This window comes from Glycine soja, chromosome 8 (assembly GCF_004193775.1).
Source record: "Glycine soja cultivar W05 chromosome 8, ASM419377v2, whole genome shotgun sequence".
NCBI classification, from domain to species: Eukaryota; Viridiplantae; Streptophyta; class Magnoliopsida; order Fabales; family Fabaceae; genus Glycine; species Glycine soja.
Window position 1 is genome coordinate 8,118,437 of NC_041009.1, and position 17,263 is coordinate 8,135,699.

The window sequence follows — 17,263 nt, forward strand, 5'->3', positions numbered from 1 at the left end:
AAAGTGTAAACAATAAGTAATTACTTTTTCAAAACAAATTCAACCAAATAAGTACTAATAATAAAACTCTATTGCATCTACAGTAAACACTCATGCTTCTTCTTAGTTTACCCCTTTGTTTTATATTTAATTATTAATTATTTACTATGTTTTACGAGAGGCATTAGGCAAAAATGATTGAAACGAATAATCTTCTCTGGCTTGCAGAAACATTTGGTAAACTTTTTGCCTTCCATTTCACCTAAAACAAAAACGCTTCCCAAACATTTCTTCAATAAAAATACATTACAAATAATATTATTTGAAGATTTACGACTTCATGTAAAATAAAAATAAAAAACGACAATGAAAGTTTATATAATTTTGTTTACACAAAATGTGAATGATATTGAATTATTGACGCTTTAAACTTTTTGTGATATATCATATTATTTTCAAAAACTCGGTGGTACCTTTATGAGATGAAGCACGTTGAAGGGGTTTCTTACTTAATTTGATATCACCTTGCCTCTTCCATATTAGCACCCTGCATGTCCCTACTCATCTTACGGGTCTTGGAAGCATAAACAGCAACACGTCCTTTTTAAAATATTTAAAACCCACATTCAACTAATCCTGCCCCACTAATGTGAGCTTTTCATGCTATTTTTTAAACACGGTTCAAAACAAGAATTTGTACCATTAATATGATATGATTAATTGCAATATTAAAAGTTATCATCGCACAAGACATATGTGACAAAAATAAAGATGAAGGGAAACAAATTGACTTTAATTTCATACCTAGGTTGCGTGTCCTGATGAAATTAATGGTTGTAACCCTCCTTGTCCTCATGGGATTCACATCTAGTTTGTTTGGTTTAGTAGCCGCCGTACTCCGCCTTTATATATTAGTCGAATATACAATTTTTTTCTAGAAAAAAAGAATTATATACTGACCATACAAAATTTTACATAGAAATTCAATTATAATTTATTATAAATGATAAGTTTATTCACTTTTAAAATAATTATCTTTAAGAAATTCAAATAATAATTTATAATTTTATGACAATATAAAATTACTTTACACAGTTAGTTAGTGTATAAATATTTTTTTATTTTATGAAATTAAATCACAGGTATTTTTTAGGAAGGTAATTAGTTTAAGTAAAAAAATATCTACAATAATTTTTTTATATTTTATTATGTGTACTTAATGTCTTGAATTTCCCCTTGTTGCTCAAGGCCTTAGGTGTTTGAAGTTGTTTTACTTCAGGTGACTAAGATGGGTGCCTTGTGTAGGCACCTGATAAAGTTAGTAAAAAGGAAAATTGGTGACCCGATACATGGAAAGTGGTTCTTGGTTGGAGATGCTTATGTTCTGAACTTTTGATTAGTGGGATGTTGTTGTGGGTGGAGGTGATTGGACAAGTGTTTTGCCATTTGATGCAAGGACAGTGGTGTGTCTATTTTTCCAGAAAAGTATCCAAACCTTGCATGGTTAGCTTACATTTATGATATGCAAATCTTATAAAAAAAAAATATCAACAAGTATTAATTAGTTAATTTGGTTAGAAATATACAATCTTTTCCTTCCTAAATTACAGGATCAATTTTATATTTCCCAAATCTTATAATTAAAATGCTAATAACATCATTAACTTACAAGTATTCTTCAAAAAACAAAATACATGAAATGTTAAACGATGAGTACCCCTTCATAAGTACTACTTTATACTTTATATTATAAATTTAGAGTCGACAACTCTTGGAAAATTTTGAACAAAAGGAAAGTGAATAATGCGGCCGACATTCTTACGAAGTGTCAAATAGGTGGGTATGTTTAATTATGTAACTGATATTATCATGATATCAATATTACCTGGCTAAATTATTTTGGATTTAAGATTTTAAGTAATAATAATAATAATAAAAGTAAAGATTTATATATTCTTCTAAAAAGAATTTATATTCGTAAGGTATTTATAAAATATATACAGTAGTAACCAAACAGTAGGCCCAGTGACAGGAGAGTTGATGCTTATAATCTTTATGGATAAAAATAATTTCTTTTAAGATATAAATACATTCTTAGATTTTAATATGTTTTTCTACCAAAAGACAAATTTGTAATTCCAGTCGCTATTAATAGCATTGTGAGGCATTGCCAAATTGCCTTCCACCTCTCGTAGCGCATAAACAAGGATTATGCATATTAATTGTTCAGGTGAGCCTACATTATTTGATATTGGTTATGCATGTCTTGGTTATTATTCTTCGTTAGGTGTTAATTTAATCATGTTTTATTAAATTAATGATCTTTTATTACCATTTTCTTCGCTGTCATTGTACGATATAATTCCAACTGGTTCATAATTCGTCATGGTAGGTTGCGTGTCTTTCTCTGAATTTTATGATTCTTTTTCTTTGAATTTTTTAGAGTATTTATCTCATTTCATAAGTGAAAGATTAATTTCTTAAACATAATCAGATATTAAAATTATGATATTTTTCACAAGTTGAGCTCAAGATCGCATGTTTAAGAATCCAAGTCTTTGATATCAGATTAATGTGTGTGAATTTATAGCTCCTATTTTGATTGTAACAAGATTTAATCAAGGTGTTTGTTTGTGTTTATTTATCACGTGATCATTTTATCATTTTAATCCTTAAACGTTAACCTGTCCCATTGCACTTGACACGTCGGTACACTTATGTATATTTAATATTTAATTTTTAATTAGTTAATACACAAAAGAATATCCTGTTGGGGAAATGGGAATGCCCAAGTTTAAAACCAACATCACGTTGCACATTTAATAAACAATTTATGTCATATTACCTAAGGGACAACACTACGAATGAATACTAGCAGAGATTAATTTTTATTTTTATTTTACATTTTTTCCTTTTTTACAGACTTTTTTAATTGTAAAAATGACACAATCAATTAATAAAAAATATAATAATATACAATTTAAGACAAATAATATTAAAATTAAATTTTTTGATATACATAATACTCCTACGAATATTAGTTATAACTTATAAGAATTTGCAATTAAATGACTTTTGCATTCATTATTTGCTAATACGAATATGAGGTATAACAATTTTATCGGGGACTGTACTTTTATTTTAATCCAACTATACATATGATCATGTACAATTCACTTGGTCAAACTACTCGTTTTATAGTTTCCATACCAGCTATTTCTTAGAAAATAATATTTTATATCTAAAGCAAGAAAGTAATCTATTTAAATTTATCAACAATTTAAACAGTAGCAATTCCGGTCCAAATTCGGTCTTTCATTATTTTATTCAATTATGTGCTTATCTAACGTGAAAAGCATTTTTGAGTACTATGAGAAGTGGAAATACAGGTGTAAAACGGTTAACTCAATCAGCTAAAAAAACGGTTTAGGACTGGGTTGAACCCGTTGTTTTATTAGGACTGCAAAATACATTGAGGTTGAATCATTGATAGGCCAGAAATAAAAAATATAAAAGAAAAAGGAGAGAGATTAGAAATAATAAGAGATTAAGTTATAAGAATTTTATAAATAATGATAGAATATTATTTTCATTACTAAATATACCACACAACCTGATTTTACTCACTAGTCTTTATAATAATGCCAAGTTGAATATAATCAACCTATTGAGAATGTGTAAACATTCTCCTCACTTGTAAAATACATCACAGACTTTGTTAAAAGAAAGAATAAATTTCAGTAGAAACTAAAAAGCTTATGTAGCTTTTATACGAGAGTATATTTATCGATCTTCTAAGACCGATTATCAAACCGTTAAAAGTTGTGGTTCAAGGGTTAATGTTTGAATGGGAATTGAAATGGTTTTAATAAAATAATTTTTTAATATTTTAATATAATATCTTATAATATTGAAAAAAATAACATAATGTACATAAATTATAATAATAAAAACTAAAGTTCTCTAAAAACTTTCATAAGTCATAATATTTATTTGATTTTTTAAAAAATGACGTTGTTTTGAAAGTTTTTTTCTTAAAAAAATAGTTTTATTAAGTTTTATCGGTTGAAAACCGGTTTAACAATTTTTAGTCGATTTAAGGATGCATTGTTTTTTAAAAAGCATTGATCGAATACCTGATGGATTTCTCCTTGAATCGCGGATTTGGATTTTAAAACCATGATATTTATTCAGTATCTCACTTTTTAAGAGAAATTAAAAATATAATAGAAGTTATTATTTCTTTAAATGTTTCATTCAGAAAAAAATGTTTTAATATTTTTAGTTTATTTATGTCTATTGAATATTTTTGTACGCGGAATTGGTATAGAATTTAACATATAAAATGAGTTTTGAAGTTGAACCTTTGTCTACATCATGCTGAGAAAGCTCTGATGATGTGTCTGTTTTTAATATTTATTTCAATAAGCATTTAATAAGTCATCAAACCACGCAAAACATGAGAATTTGAACTGCTCTTTACTAAATGATGGAGTACAATAAACAAGATAGGTACTAGTATTGTTTATATAATAATTAAATAGAAGAAGTAACTATTTATATGCATCCATAATTAATTAAATAGAATAATTTAATTCATTGATTAGACTGACCAAACTATAATAATTAACGTTATTTAATATTTAAATAATACTATTTGTTTTTAAATTTATTGATTATAAATCATGAGATTTATATAGTGATATGTAAGGTTTTCTTACGTTCACATGAAAATGATTTATTTAATTGAAAAACACTCTAATTTTCTTTTTGTATACTTTTTTTAACAGCAATAATATATTGCGAGTGAAATTTAATTTTTAACCTAATAAATTAGAAGACATCTTTAATCTATGATGGTTGGACATAAAATAAAAAACATTGATTGAATCTTGCAAAAACTAACTTCCAAAAAAATACTTGCTAGCCATGAATCATCTTGTTCTTAACCACCCACTCATTACACAATATTTTAACAATATAGTAGTACTAACATGAATGATTTAAACTTTAACACCAGCCTCATGAAAGATACTACTAGACAGAAATATTATTACTATTATTATTATTGAAATAGTAGTAGTACTTAGTTACTTTTACAACATTTATTTGGAGTAGGGCAAAATAATTTGTGACACAATATATAGAACTTGTGATTTGATGAAGGGCGTCGCTTTTAGAAAGAGTTTCCCACTCTCGAGGACACAAAAAAGAAAGAAGTAAATATCGAGAACCTAATCACTTTGTGGTCACCCCTTTTTCTCTTTGATTAAAGTGTTTTCTATTCTTGTGACTCTCTTTTCGTCTAAATTACCACTTTGCATTTTTTTATGCTCTCGACTACTTTGCCCCTTCCTCTTCCCATTTTGCACCCAACTTGACTACACTCCTCTCCTAGGACAGAGGTGTTTGTTATGACTCCATTTTCATGTACCTTATTATTATTACATTTTACATAGGTTGTTGTCATGTTCAAATTGGTTGTTGACTCCACCCAAATCATTGTGAACTTGTCTAACTTCATTTTTAGTGTATTTTCTTTTCTAATTTTTAAGAATTTAAGATACATATAAAAAAATTTATAATTACTCACACATCATTTTCAACCAATTAAGCTAGATTTGTCAATGAAAATAAAAACACTCATGGACTATTCTTTTGTTCTATTTCTTAAATAGTTACAAATGAACATCACTTTTATAATTTCCTGGTGGAAACACAGGCGTGACCGTGCCTGCATGTCTGCATTTCTATTACGATATCGCATATTTATTTTAGTTTAATATACTTTGTAATGTATACATAATTTTACTTGTTGTGTCTCTTTGTTATGATAACATAATAAATTAATATATTATATTTGTAAATACATGTTCATTTGATGTACATAATTGAATATCATTCTATTTGATAAATGCATTTGTGAAATGTTGAAATGATAACATTATTATGTCACATGCTGAATTTTTTTTCTTATTTTGATCTTTAATTATCTTTATTTAGGGTGTATATACTTCAATTTTAAGGATTTTTTTGATATATTTCAAAATAAGATATGTGGTGAAGAGAAAAATAAGAGACATGGAGAAATATATAAAGTAAATATAAAAAAACATGTGTAAAAATTAAAGATTATTTGAACATTTTTCCAATTGTAATTGAAAACAAAACAAAAAATCATTCAAAGCCATGTTCCCTTTTATGTGTTGTTTAATATAACACATATCCATCACACCTGAAAAAAAAACATGATTGACCGAAGCGGTTGAGTTTTCGCGACTAGAAGATATACGATTGTTGCTTTACAAAGGTTATATTATTTTTCCTAGCATTCCAATACTCGACCACAGGAAAAACAATAAAAAATCAAAACCCAAAACTCAATCTTTAACCAATTCCAGTACCCCACTTGAATGTAGTCACAAAATTCCACCTCTAAATACGGTGTTACTGCAAAAAGAAGACTCACATAGAGGAATCAAATATACACGTTCATAAAACATAGAGAATTCAAGCTTTCCAATTTCAGTGGTTCATAGCTAGAGAAGAATGGGTCTATAGAAGCAACTAGAGGAAGTACCTGAACGAAGTGGTTCGAGTAGTGTGAAGTCGCAGTGGTGTTGCAATGGGACAACACAACGACGATGCAATGGGATGGCGCAACAATGAGCAGAGGGATGGTGATGAGTGCACTGTATAGGAGCAGGTGTGGGATGCGGGGTTTGCGTTTAGGGTTGGTGAAGAGAGAAGAAAAGTGAAAATGCACGGATAAACGGATAAATTGTGGGAGTCGTAAAAATATAAACTGGTTACAAGCACAAAAATGTGAATGACCACACTAGAATAGTTACATTTTCAAGTGTAAAATAAGAAGAAAAAAATGTGTAAAGGAATTGCTTAGCAGTTTATGATAGAACCATGGAGGAGTTAAAAAAATGGAGAGGAAAAGATCTTGTGTTTGATTAAATTCATATTTGTTAATATTTTGTTAATTATGGATGAAGATGAAGAGGTGATTACCAAAAGAAATATTTCCTCTATCCATTGGTATAAATAATATTTTATTAATTAAGGAGATAATGGTTTAATAAAAATGGAAATCAAAAGAGGTATTGCTTTACCTATTGCTATAGAAATTGAATAAGATTGTTGTACTTGGAGATTCCTTGTCTTATTTCATTCAATTGTTACATATCTCGGGTTTTTAATTTTAATTTTTGATAATAAAACAAACCTTTTTAATTTTGGATCTGAATACACGTTCTAGCCATTTTGGGGGCATAATAAATACCCTTAGATATGCAATGCACAAAAAGTTAAAACTAGGACACTACAATATTAGGAAAGGGAAGAAAAAGAAAAGAGAGAGAACAAGTTCTAATGGGTAAAGTGACAAATGGCCTAAATTCTCTCACAATGTTCCCATTCTTGTATTGGATCAATTAAATATTGGCAGAGGAGAGTGGTAAACAGTGATGTCCTTAGAGTATAGTGTCTGAATTCAGCGTAAAGTTAGATATGTGGCCAGGTGCAACTAAACTATTAACTAAACAGTAGACAGATTCTAGGGGGAAAAGAAGAAGGAAGGGAAAAAGATAATAACACCTTGAGAGGTTCTAATCATTCATGCGTGGTGCCTATCTCTATACCTACTCTTTTGACTCTGGGTCCTCTCCCATGGCAGTTTTGATAAAGTACGGGGGTATCAAATGCCATTCTGAGCCAAAAAAGCTTATGCCTTATTCTTGAAATTTTGGTTCCATGCAGGGGCACTTTTGTCAACACAAAAGTACAGCTAACACAAACCCACGCACGCACAGAGTAAACGACTTGGCGTGAAGAAGTTGTCTACTGGCATGGACGGATAGGGATGTGAACACAAAGCAAACCAAAGTTAAGAAAGGCTGTGATTTCTGCTCAGTGGAACTATGCCTTTTCTGCCCTCTATTTTTTTTTTTATAAATTTTTTGGTACCCATAATACTGTGATCTGATTTATCAGTTTTGTTAAATGATTAATTTCTGATTGAGAATCTGATTTGAGTCATAATTTATAATTTTTAGTAATTTTTTCATCTCAATCAAGACTTTAACTTAATATTTTATTTTATTTAAAGAGATTAAATTCATTACCCTCGTACCAATGATTTGTTATTTTGATCTCAATTTTTTTTTTATTATTACTTGTGTTCAAAATATGCAATATAACTTTATATATATATATATATATATATATATATATATAACAAGCTTGTTAAAATATACTATAGTGTTTATTGCTATATTCTTTTGACAAATATTGTTTTTTTGAGTGGATAGTTTGGAAAGAGATAATGGACTATAATAATGTTGAAAACAATTGTGCTATGCTACCGTATTATTCTTATCATCTTGCCTTGCCAAATTCTCCTACTACCTGAGCTCGATGAACAACAACTCATTGCTTTAAAGTCCTTGCCAGCTTCATTCTCCACGTTCAAGTTACCTTTTTTTTTTTTTTTTACAGTGTGCAGCTAGCTTCTAAGAAATAAAAGAAATCTTTCTGGAACACACTCACGTGCTTGTGTTGTTCTTGTTTGATTCTAGGGCCATGAAGTGCAAGCTAGAAGACCTTCTTTGCTGAGTGATAGTGAAGATCGAATCTTTTTGTAGGTTTAGTTTTGGCCCTTCCTTTTTGTTCTGCGTCTTGGTTGGTAGCTGCTGCTAGCTAACAAGATAATAAGGAGTATCAATTTCTGTTTTAGAATTAGAAACCCAGAATCTTGTGATTCTTTTATTCTTTAAAGGGTATTTGAATTTTTCTTATCTGTCTCTAGTTTCAGTGTTCATTTTTGCATTTATGAAATTTTAAGCTATTGGGGTGGATAAGACAGCATCTTATCAAGGTCACATCTTCTATTATTATTTCTATTTTTATTATTAAGATGTCTTTTTTATTTTTCCTTCCCCTTCAACCTACTTGTTTTTAGTTTTTGGGAATTGGGTTTGTGTTATTGTTGTTCTTCTAAATCTTGAATTTCCTTCGATCACAAGCCTAACATCTTTTATAATGAATAGGTGTGTGTGTGTTAGCCTTGTGGGGATTCTGTGGATTTGACAGCGGTTCTTTCTTCTCTCTCTCTAACACAAGCCTATACCTGGAATCAGCTAGAGTTGACACCCACAAACTGTTTGAACTGTGTCTTTTTAACTTGTGTTGGTTACTGTTGTGGATGAGCTTGCTCCATGTAGTTGGGTTTGGTCTTAAAGTGGGGCATCTACTTTTGGTGCTATGTTGCTGGGTTGTGTCTGTGGTTTATCTTAACTGGTTTCTCAGCAGTGGAATTATTATGGACACCAAGATGGGTGGTGGAGGTGGTGGTGGTAGCAAGATGTGGCACAAAAAATGGTGGGAGAAGATCTCAGGGCAGGGTTGCAAAATCCACCAACAGTACTACCAGTATATTGGCTCCAAGAAAGTTAAGAGAGCGTTGTGGAGGAAGCTTTTGCTGACATGGGTAGTGGGTTGGTTCATAGTATCTTTGCGGATCTTCTGCTACATGAGCTCGCAAGGTACTGAGAAGAGGAAAGAAACTCTTGCAAGCATGTGTGATGAAAGGGCTAGGATGCTGCAGGATCAGTTTAATGTCAGTATGAACCATATCCAAGCCATGTCCATTCTAATCTCCACTTTCCACCATGCTAAGAGCCCCTCAGCCATCGATCAGGTACTAGTCTTTACTTTGTTGTTGCAAATCAGGACCTAATTCACTAATTCCCCACCTTTTGCTTTTAGTCTTTGTTTATTTTGGCTTAATTTTTATTCACATAGGTTTCTGAGTTGTTTCATTGTCATTAATTTTAGTGTCTAATAGCATTATTTTGTCTAATACACAACACCTTTTTTGTGGAGAATTTATTGGGGTTTTAGTATTATATGTTTTGCTGACAAGGTTACTGAACTTGAGCTGCTGGAACATGACCTGATTTCCTTGGTTCCTCCCCTTCTTGTCGGATAGAAAAGATCCCACTTTCTTTTATCCTTCGATCTTTAGTCTCATCTCTGCAAATTAATCTAACTTCCAAAACTTGCAGAAAACTTTTGCAAAGTACACAGAAAGAACAGCTTTTGAGAGACCTCTTACAAGTGGTGTTGCGTATGCTGTAAGGGTGCTCCATTCTGAAAGGGAACAATTTGAAAAGCAGCAAGGTTGGACTATCAAGAGGATGGATACGCTAGAGCAGAACCCGGTTCATAAGGACGATTATGCCCCAGAGGCACTGGAGCCATCCCCTGTTCAGGAAGAATATGCTCCTGTCATCTTTGCACAGGATACAATTGCACACGTGATTTCTGTTAATGTGCTTTCTGGAAAGGTAGGTTTCTGATACTTGTATAATTTTATTTGTGGAGCTAGTCTGAGCCATATATTGTTAATTATGAAAATTGTGAAAATGCTATACAGTAGACTTTGATGTCTTGATGATAATTTTAATCCATCCATTCTAAGCTCTTTATTCCTGGTAGTATGGTTTTTGACTGGTCTTTAGTGGTCATTAATTTTTTTTCCGGAGAATGTTTATGAAGAAAAAACTATCTATGTTGCCATATTGCTTGTTTTTGTACCCTTGTTCTTCCTTTCTCTTGCTTGTGATGATGGGATTGCTCCTGATGGAGAATAGTACACATGAATAGACTCTAATTTTGTGAATATCACAAAGCTGAATTGAGACACGTTGTTCATGTTTGATATCTAAAATCTATGGCAATTTATTTGGATTTATGATTGTCACAGTTATTCACTTGTTCATCAACAGGAAGACCGTGAAAATGTGCTGCGTGCAAGAGAATCAGGCAAAGGGGTTTTAACTGCACCCTTTAGGCTGCTCAAAACAAATCGACTAGGGGTTATCCTGACCTTTGCTGTTTACAAGAGAGATCTCCCATCAAATACAACCCCAAATGAAAGGATTCAAGCAACTGACGGGTGTGCCTAGTTTTTGAATTTTTTTGCATCTGACATTCATTAGCTTTTTTGGTCAATTTTTATGATTTTTTATCATTCATATAATTTAGCTTATTCCATTTTGGTCATCTAAAGCTTTGAAGTACTACTAAGTAACTAATCACTGTATTCAAATTTTCAGAGAAGATTCATGAAATCTATTAATGTGAGAAGAGTGAATAATTATTGGCTCTCCCCTTGTGATAATTAGAAGCTTTGAAGTTATAAATCTACTTTTAAATTCAATAAAGCCAATGGGAAAATGAAAAAAAATCATGAACACAGTTAAAGAGAGCAGCATTTTTATGTCTTCACTACTGCTTGCTGGGCAGGTATCTTGGGGGAGTCTTTGATGTTGAGTCATTAGTGGAGAAATTACTTCAGCAACTTGCTAGCAAGCAAACTGTAATTGTTCATGTATATGATACTACAAATCGTACTCATCCAATTGCCATGTATGGCTCAAATGAATCAGGGGATTTTTTCTATCACGTCAGCACTCTTAACTTTGGAGACCCTTTTAGGAAGCATGAGATGCACTGCAGGTAAGAGTAATGCTACTGAAGAAGTCTAATATCTCCGTCCTCCTTAATGCTCAGTGTAGTTTGTAAGAATAACAGTGGGTCACCTTGAAATAGGTAGAGGATATATTAAATACAAGGTTTATTATTGTATTAATGTCACATGACTTAATACTTCACAATCTAGTGGTTTTGCTGCTAGCGATACCTAGTCTAGAGTTCTTTTATCTGGACTTGTCATACTTTTTTAGGGTCATTGAATCTTAACTATTTTTATTAATACATTACAATGAAAATGTACAAGTTGTCAAAGACGAACTATTCATGAAAATTAAGCTTGATGCTAATGCAGGTTCAAGCAGAAGCCACCATGGCCATGGGTGGCAATAACTACTTCTATTGGTATCCTTGTTATTGCACTCCTTGTTGGATATATTTTCCATGCCACTGTGAATCGAATTGCCAAAGTAGAAGATGATTACCGTGAGATGATGGAACTTAAAAAACGAGCTGAGGCGGCTGATGTTGCAAAATCCCAGGTATGGAACTTTTTTTTAAAATTTATTTGTTGAACTTATTTTGGCTTAACTCATACTGATCATGTGGGCTTTATCAATTGTAACCGCAGTTTCTTGCTACTGTTTCCCATGAGATCAGAACACCAATGAATGGTGTTTTGGGTGAGTTGTCTTCTGTCTACGGCTTAGTCTATTATCCAATTTTTATCTATATTATTTCCACAGAAAAGAAGAGCTTCTTCAGCCCTGACCCTGCTCTAAATTGGATTTTCAGGGATGTTGCATATGCTTATGGACACAGATCTAGATGTAACCCAACAGGAATATGTCAGGACAGCACAGGAAAGTGGAAAAGCTCTGGTGTCACTTATAAATGAGGTTTTGGATCAGGCTAAGATTGAGTTTGGTAAGCTAGAGCTTGAGGCTGTGCTCTTCGACATACGGGCAATTTTGGATGATGTATTGTCTCTATTTTCTGAGAAGTCTCAAGGAAAAAGAGTAGAGGTAATATCTCTCTCATCTACTGTTGATTTTTTATCATGATGGAATTTTCAAAATGTGCGTAGTCTAATAGTTAATGGCTCTTCATAATTTTTGTGGTAACTGCAGTTGGCAGTTTATGTGTCAGATCATGTTCCTGAATTACTTATAGGTGATCCAGGAAGATTTCGACAAATAATTACCAATCTCATGGGTAACTCAATTAAGGTAAGTTTATGGTAGAGAGAAGAACATTATGTATAATTCAAGTTACTTAGTCTGATATCCTTCATATAAGTTACTTAGAGATGTTCCCTTGTCCTACATCCTTGCCTTATAGACATGCTACGGTCATCATAGTCTCATGAAAAAAAATCTTCTATTTAGTGTTCTAGCCAAGCATGACTATTAGTAGAGCAAAGTTGATGTGTATTTCTTGAAAATATTATTAAAACTGATTCTGTAATTGTTTGGCAGTTCACGGACAAAGGACATATTTTTGTCACAATCCATCTTGTTGAGGAGGTTGTCCGTTCAATAGAGGTTGACAAAGAATCCAACTCAGAAAATACCTTGAGTGGTTCGCCCGTTGCTGATAGTCGCCGGAGCTGGGAAGGATTCAAGGCTTTCAGTCAAGAGGGACCTCTTGGTTCCTTCTCATCCCCCTCCAATGATCATGTCAATTTGATTGTATCTGTTGAAGATACAGGTGAAGGTATTCCTCTTGAATCTCAGCCACTCATCTTCACCCCATTCATGCAGGTAGGTTCATCCATCTCCCGAAAGCATGGAGGAACAGGCATTGGCCTAAGCATTAGCAAATGTTTGGTTGGCCTCATGAATGGGGAAATTGGATTTGTGAGCATACCCAAGATTGGGTCCACATTCACTTTTACTGCTGTATTCACCAATGGACACCGTAGTTCAAGTGAGTGTAAAATTCAGCAAATCAACAACCAACCTCAGTCTGCATCTTCAGAATTTGAGGGGATGACTGCATTAATTATTGACCCAAGATCTGTTAGAGCAGAAGTGTCTGGATATCACATCCAACGGCTTGGCATTCATGTTGAAATGGTTTCAGATTTAAAACAAGGTTTGTCAACCATAAGCAATGGGAATGTAGTTGTTAATATGGTCCTGATTGAGCAGGAGGTTTGGGATAGAGATTTAGGCTTGTCATCTCACTTTGTCAATAACACGAGGAGAATTGATCATGGGGTTCCTCCAAAGCTGTTCATTCTTGTTAATTCTAGTAGTTCTTTTAAAGCTAGCGTAAACTTGGGTGTTCATAATCCTACTGTGATCACCAAACCTCTGAGAGCAAGTATGCTTGCTGCCTCACTACAACGAGCCATGGGTGTCCAAAACAAGGGAGCTCCTCATAGAGAGCTCCAAAGTTTGTCTCTTCGCCATCTTCTTCGTGGCAGGAAAATTCTAATTGTAGACGACAATGGTGTGAACCGTGCAGTAGCAGCTGGTGCATTGAAAAAGTATGGAGCAGATGTGGTTTGTGTTAGCAGTGGAAAAGATGCCATCTCTTCCTTGAAGCCACCCCATCAGTTTGATGCCTGTTTCATGGATATTCAAATGCCAGAAATGGATGGGTATGTATGCACCTGGAATACTTTCTTTCAGAATCTGATATTTTTAATATCTGGAGTAATATTTGAAATTTCTACAAACATAGAAAAGAGTTTTTAATTCTTTTATTGATCTAACAGAATAATTGAAAATATCTTACTTAACAGTTTTAACATCAAAGGAAAACTTATTGCACTGCAAAGATTTGTGAAACAAACTAATGTATATTAAGCACACAAGGTGTTTGGAGTCTATAATTCATTTGACAATTCTATGACAAAAATAGTCTTGTCTCATTAAGTGAGGTTTGATACATGATGCCATTGAGCTTGGTTAAAAACCAAATTCTAAGGGATGCTATTTACCATAAATCTCTTTTGATAATTTTCTTTAGTTTCCTTTTTGGTGCTGTGTCTAGCTCCTTTAACTTTCCCTATGTACCAAAGTTTACATCCTGTAGTGTCTTACTCCTTGACTTCTTCTCCAACCTATTTAGTTTCTTGAAAACATGTGATGTGAATCCTTTTCCAAATCATGATGTCCACCACCTTCAGAGAATTATCTTTCAATGTACCAATATTCCAAGCACCAAATCTAATCAGGCACAACTAGTCTAGTTGCTTTACCCACATTTGTCTACAAAAATGTGAAAACTCTTGCTTATTTAATACATTTGAAAGTTTCTGTAGCAGCTCTAGCTCATTTAACACTGTACTCAAGGCATTCAAAGTGTTATTTTTGGGTTACGACCTAGCATTGGCACACATAATCCATTGTTAGTGATCCATGCTTGGGCTTTCAACAAGTTTTATGTTGGTTGTCAAGGGCCTAACACAACCCTCTTCCTTTGTCAGGCTTTGGAACCAGCTATGAGCCCATAAGCGGAGTCAATTCATTTCACAATTCTAAATAAAAAATTATTTGAAAATTTATTTATCTACTTTCTATTTATAAACCCAGAATTATCATTATATTACAATTTTGCTAATAACAATTCTTTCCCAACAGATTTGAAGCTACAAAGCGAATTAGGGAGATGGAAGATAGTGTGAACAGAGAAGTATCTATGGATGACTTTGAGAATATTACAAACTGGCATGTACCCATTTTAGCCATGACCGCAGATGTGATACAGGCTACACACGAGGAATGCCTAAGGTGTGGCATGGATGGATATGTTTCAAAACCATTTGAAGCTGAACAGCTGTATAGAGAAGTCTCACGGTTTTTCCAGTCATCTTGAAAAGAAAATACGGTGCCGAGTTAAACCAGAATATTTGATAATGGAAGCGTAGCTGTCCGTAATCCAGGACACTCCGAAGTGGGCAAATAGGTTCCGAAGTCTCCTGAGAGTAAGTTCCCTATTTAACAGCCAGTGCATGTTTTAGTATTTAACCACCTCAAAGCTTGGTGGTTGTTCACTAGAGACAGAAGAATGCTATCTATCTCATCTGAAAGATAAAAGAAAATGGAACAAAGGGGGATAATATTGTAGAAGTTCAGAAATGGTTCATTCTACCTTTTTGACCTATTTTGTTGTCTTTTCTGCTGTGTTTGAAGGGTTCCCGTTTTAAAACATTGTTTTTGTGGCAGGGAGTGTACATAGGAGCCAAGTTTGATTGGTTGCAATTGAGTTGTAATTGGTTGTTAAGGGTACCAAAACCCATTAATTCTTCTTCCATGTAAAGTCAGCCGAAATGATTGAGGCTGATTATAAGACTAGGGTGTATTATAATACAGGTTCTGGAGTCTCATCCTTGTGTATGTAATAATACAACTTATAGTAATCTAGCCTAGGCGCGTTACATTTTTATGTGTATTGATGCATGTATCACAAGGGCTTGATTCAGGTGAAAGGAAGAAAATTAGCTTCTTGGCATCAAAGGGGAGGAAGGAAGCAAGTACACACCATCAATCTTTGTATATGACTCACAATAAAGATGGTGATTCGATGTATCACAGCAAGCTTGCTTCCTTTTGTTCTTAACAGTGCTGGAATTCGGCTTGCAAACATGTAACTGATACATTATACTGTAGTGTGAGTGATCCACCATTTTTTGGCCGATTTTTATATTTCCAATTCTGGATTTCCTTTGACTCATTGATTTGCCTTGCACATCTCATGAAATTATTCCCTTTTTTTTTTAATCTCAATAGTAAATTTTTAAAAGCTGAAGTTGCCAATTTTTTATGTCAAGAGTTATCTAGGTGGATTTTAACGTGCACTAACAAGGTATCACTGGGTATAACAGGCTAAGTAATGTTTTAACATTTTATTTGTCCCACACATTTAATGATAAGCAAAGTCTTTATCCTCTACAAATTGTTGTATGGTTCTTCAGCTAAATTAGTAACAGACACGTCTTGTCCGTCATGAAGGAGGATCTGAATTTTACTCTCAAATATTTATCCTCCTTTTTAGTCATTGACACAGAGAAGCACAATTAAATTAGGTAAAACAATTTTTTTGTCATTTAGAATTTGTTTTGCTACTATGTTCTCGTGGTTTTAATGAATATTTGCCAACTCCAACTACTACATGCTTATTATGGCAGCGGCAGGCCCTTTTGTTTTGTCTGTTTGTTGTACTTTGTTGCTTAATCCATTTAATTACAAAAATAAATAATTTAAAGAATAAAAATATTAATACAAACTTATTTCTTATATATGCTTTTACCTAGTATATCAACTTTTGGATGACTAAAACATAAAATAAAAATAGAAAAAATTAAGAAAAAGATTCTAATGAAAATCAAATTAAAAAAAAAAAAGGTTTCCTTGGGTCAGATAAATCGATCAAGTTATAAGACATGCATGAGTACATAGTTTTAACTTGTCATCCCGAATTTTCTCACTTTCATAGTAAGATCTAAGATAATCCTCTCTAGTTACACAAGACAAAAATATATTAACTTGATTATAATTGTTTTTTAAGCTTCATTTGAAGTTCTTTAAAAAAATAATACAAACTGGTCATAAGAAAGTAAAAAAATTCCAAAGGGAACACAAAATAAATCATTTTCTAAAATGATAAAATGAAAATTATAAATCTGAAAATGTAAAACTATACTTAACCCGTCTAAGTACAAATTAGAATTGACTAGAAAGGCACTGGGCTAAACTAATACCAGTGTCAACGTTTCTCAATGAATGCAACATTCTCAATACAAGTTCTTTTAAACAGCATGCAATGCCAA

At 32.6% G+C, this 17,263-nt stretch overlaps 1 protein-coding gene across 8 annotated transcripts; it reads left to right on the plus strand.

Moving 5' to 3' along the window:
- Positions 1–8,302: 8,302 nt before the first annotated feature.
- LOC114421623 (histidine kinase 3-like) lies at positions 8,303–16,167 on the plus strand. Of its 8 annotated transcripts, none has more exons than XR_003668558.1 (12): positions 8,303–8,765; positions 9,036–9,685; positions 10,053–10,334; positions 10,776–10,945; positions 11,296–11,508; positions 11,837–12,023; positions 12,113–12,164; positions 12,277–12,506; positions 12,612–12,710; positions 12,960–14,089; positions 15,075–15,418; positions 15,660–16,167. XR_003668558.1 is itself a non-coding variant. In XM_028387653.1 (12 exons), exons 3-12 carry the CDS (start codon positions 9,191–9,193, stop codon positions 15,307–15,309), a joined length of 3,093 nt encoding a protein of 1,030 aa, XP_028243454.1. In that variant the 5' UTR covers positions 8,303–8,458; positions 8,565–8,630; positions 9,036–9,190; the 3' UTR covers positions 15,310–16,167. The 8 variants fall into 8 exon arrangements, 6 of the variants coding, with proteins under 6 accessions (XP_028243454.1, XP_028243453.1, XP_028243449.1 ...); XM_028387653.1 differs by having other exon boundaries at positions 8,303–8,458; positions 8,565–8,630; positions 15,075–16,167; XM_028387652.1 differs by having other exon boundaries at positions 8,303–8,458; positions 8,565–8,626; positions 15,075–16,167.
- Positions 16,168–17,263: the final 1,096 nt, after the last annotated feature.

What these genes read in the sequence shown, in the direction of transcription:
- LOC114421623 (XM_028387648.1), top strand. Translation starts at nt 9,191, where the DNA reads ATGAGCTTGCTCCATGTAGTTGGGTTTGGTCTTAAAGTGGGGCATCTA. An exon ending in GCCCCTCAGCCATCGATCAG is followed by an intron (nt 9,686 to 10,052) that starts GTACTAGTCTTT and finishes CAAAACTTGCAG; the next exon opens with AAAACTTTTGCAAAGTACAC. An exon ending in CAAATGCCAGAAATGGATGG is followed by an intron (nt 14,090 to 15,074) that starts GTATGTATGCAC and finishes CTTTCCCAACAG; the next exon opens with ATTTGAAGCTACAAAGCGAA.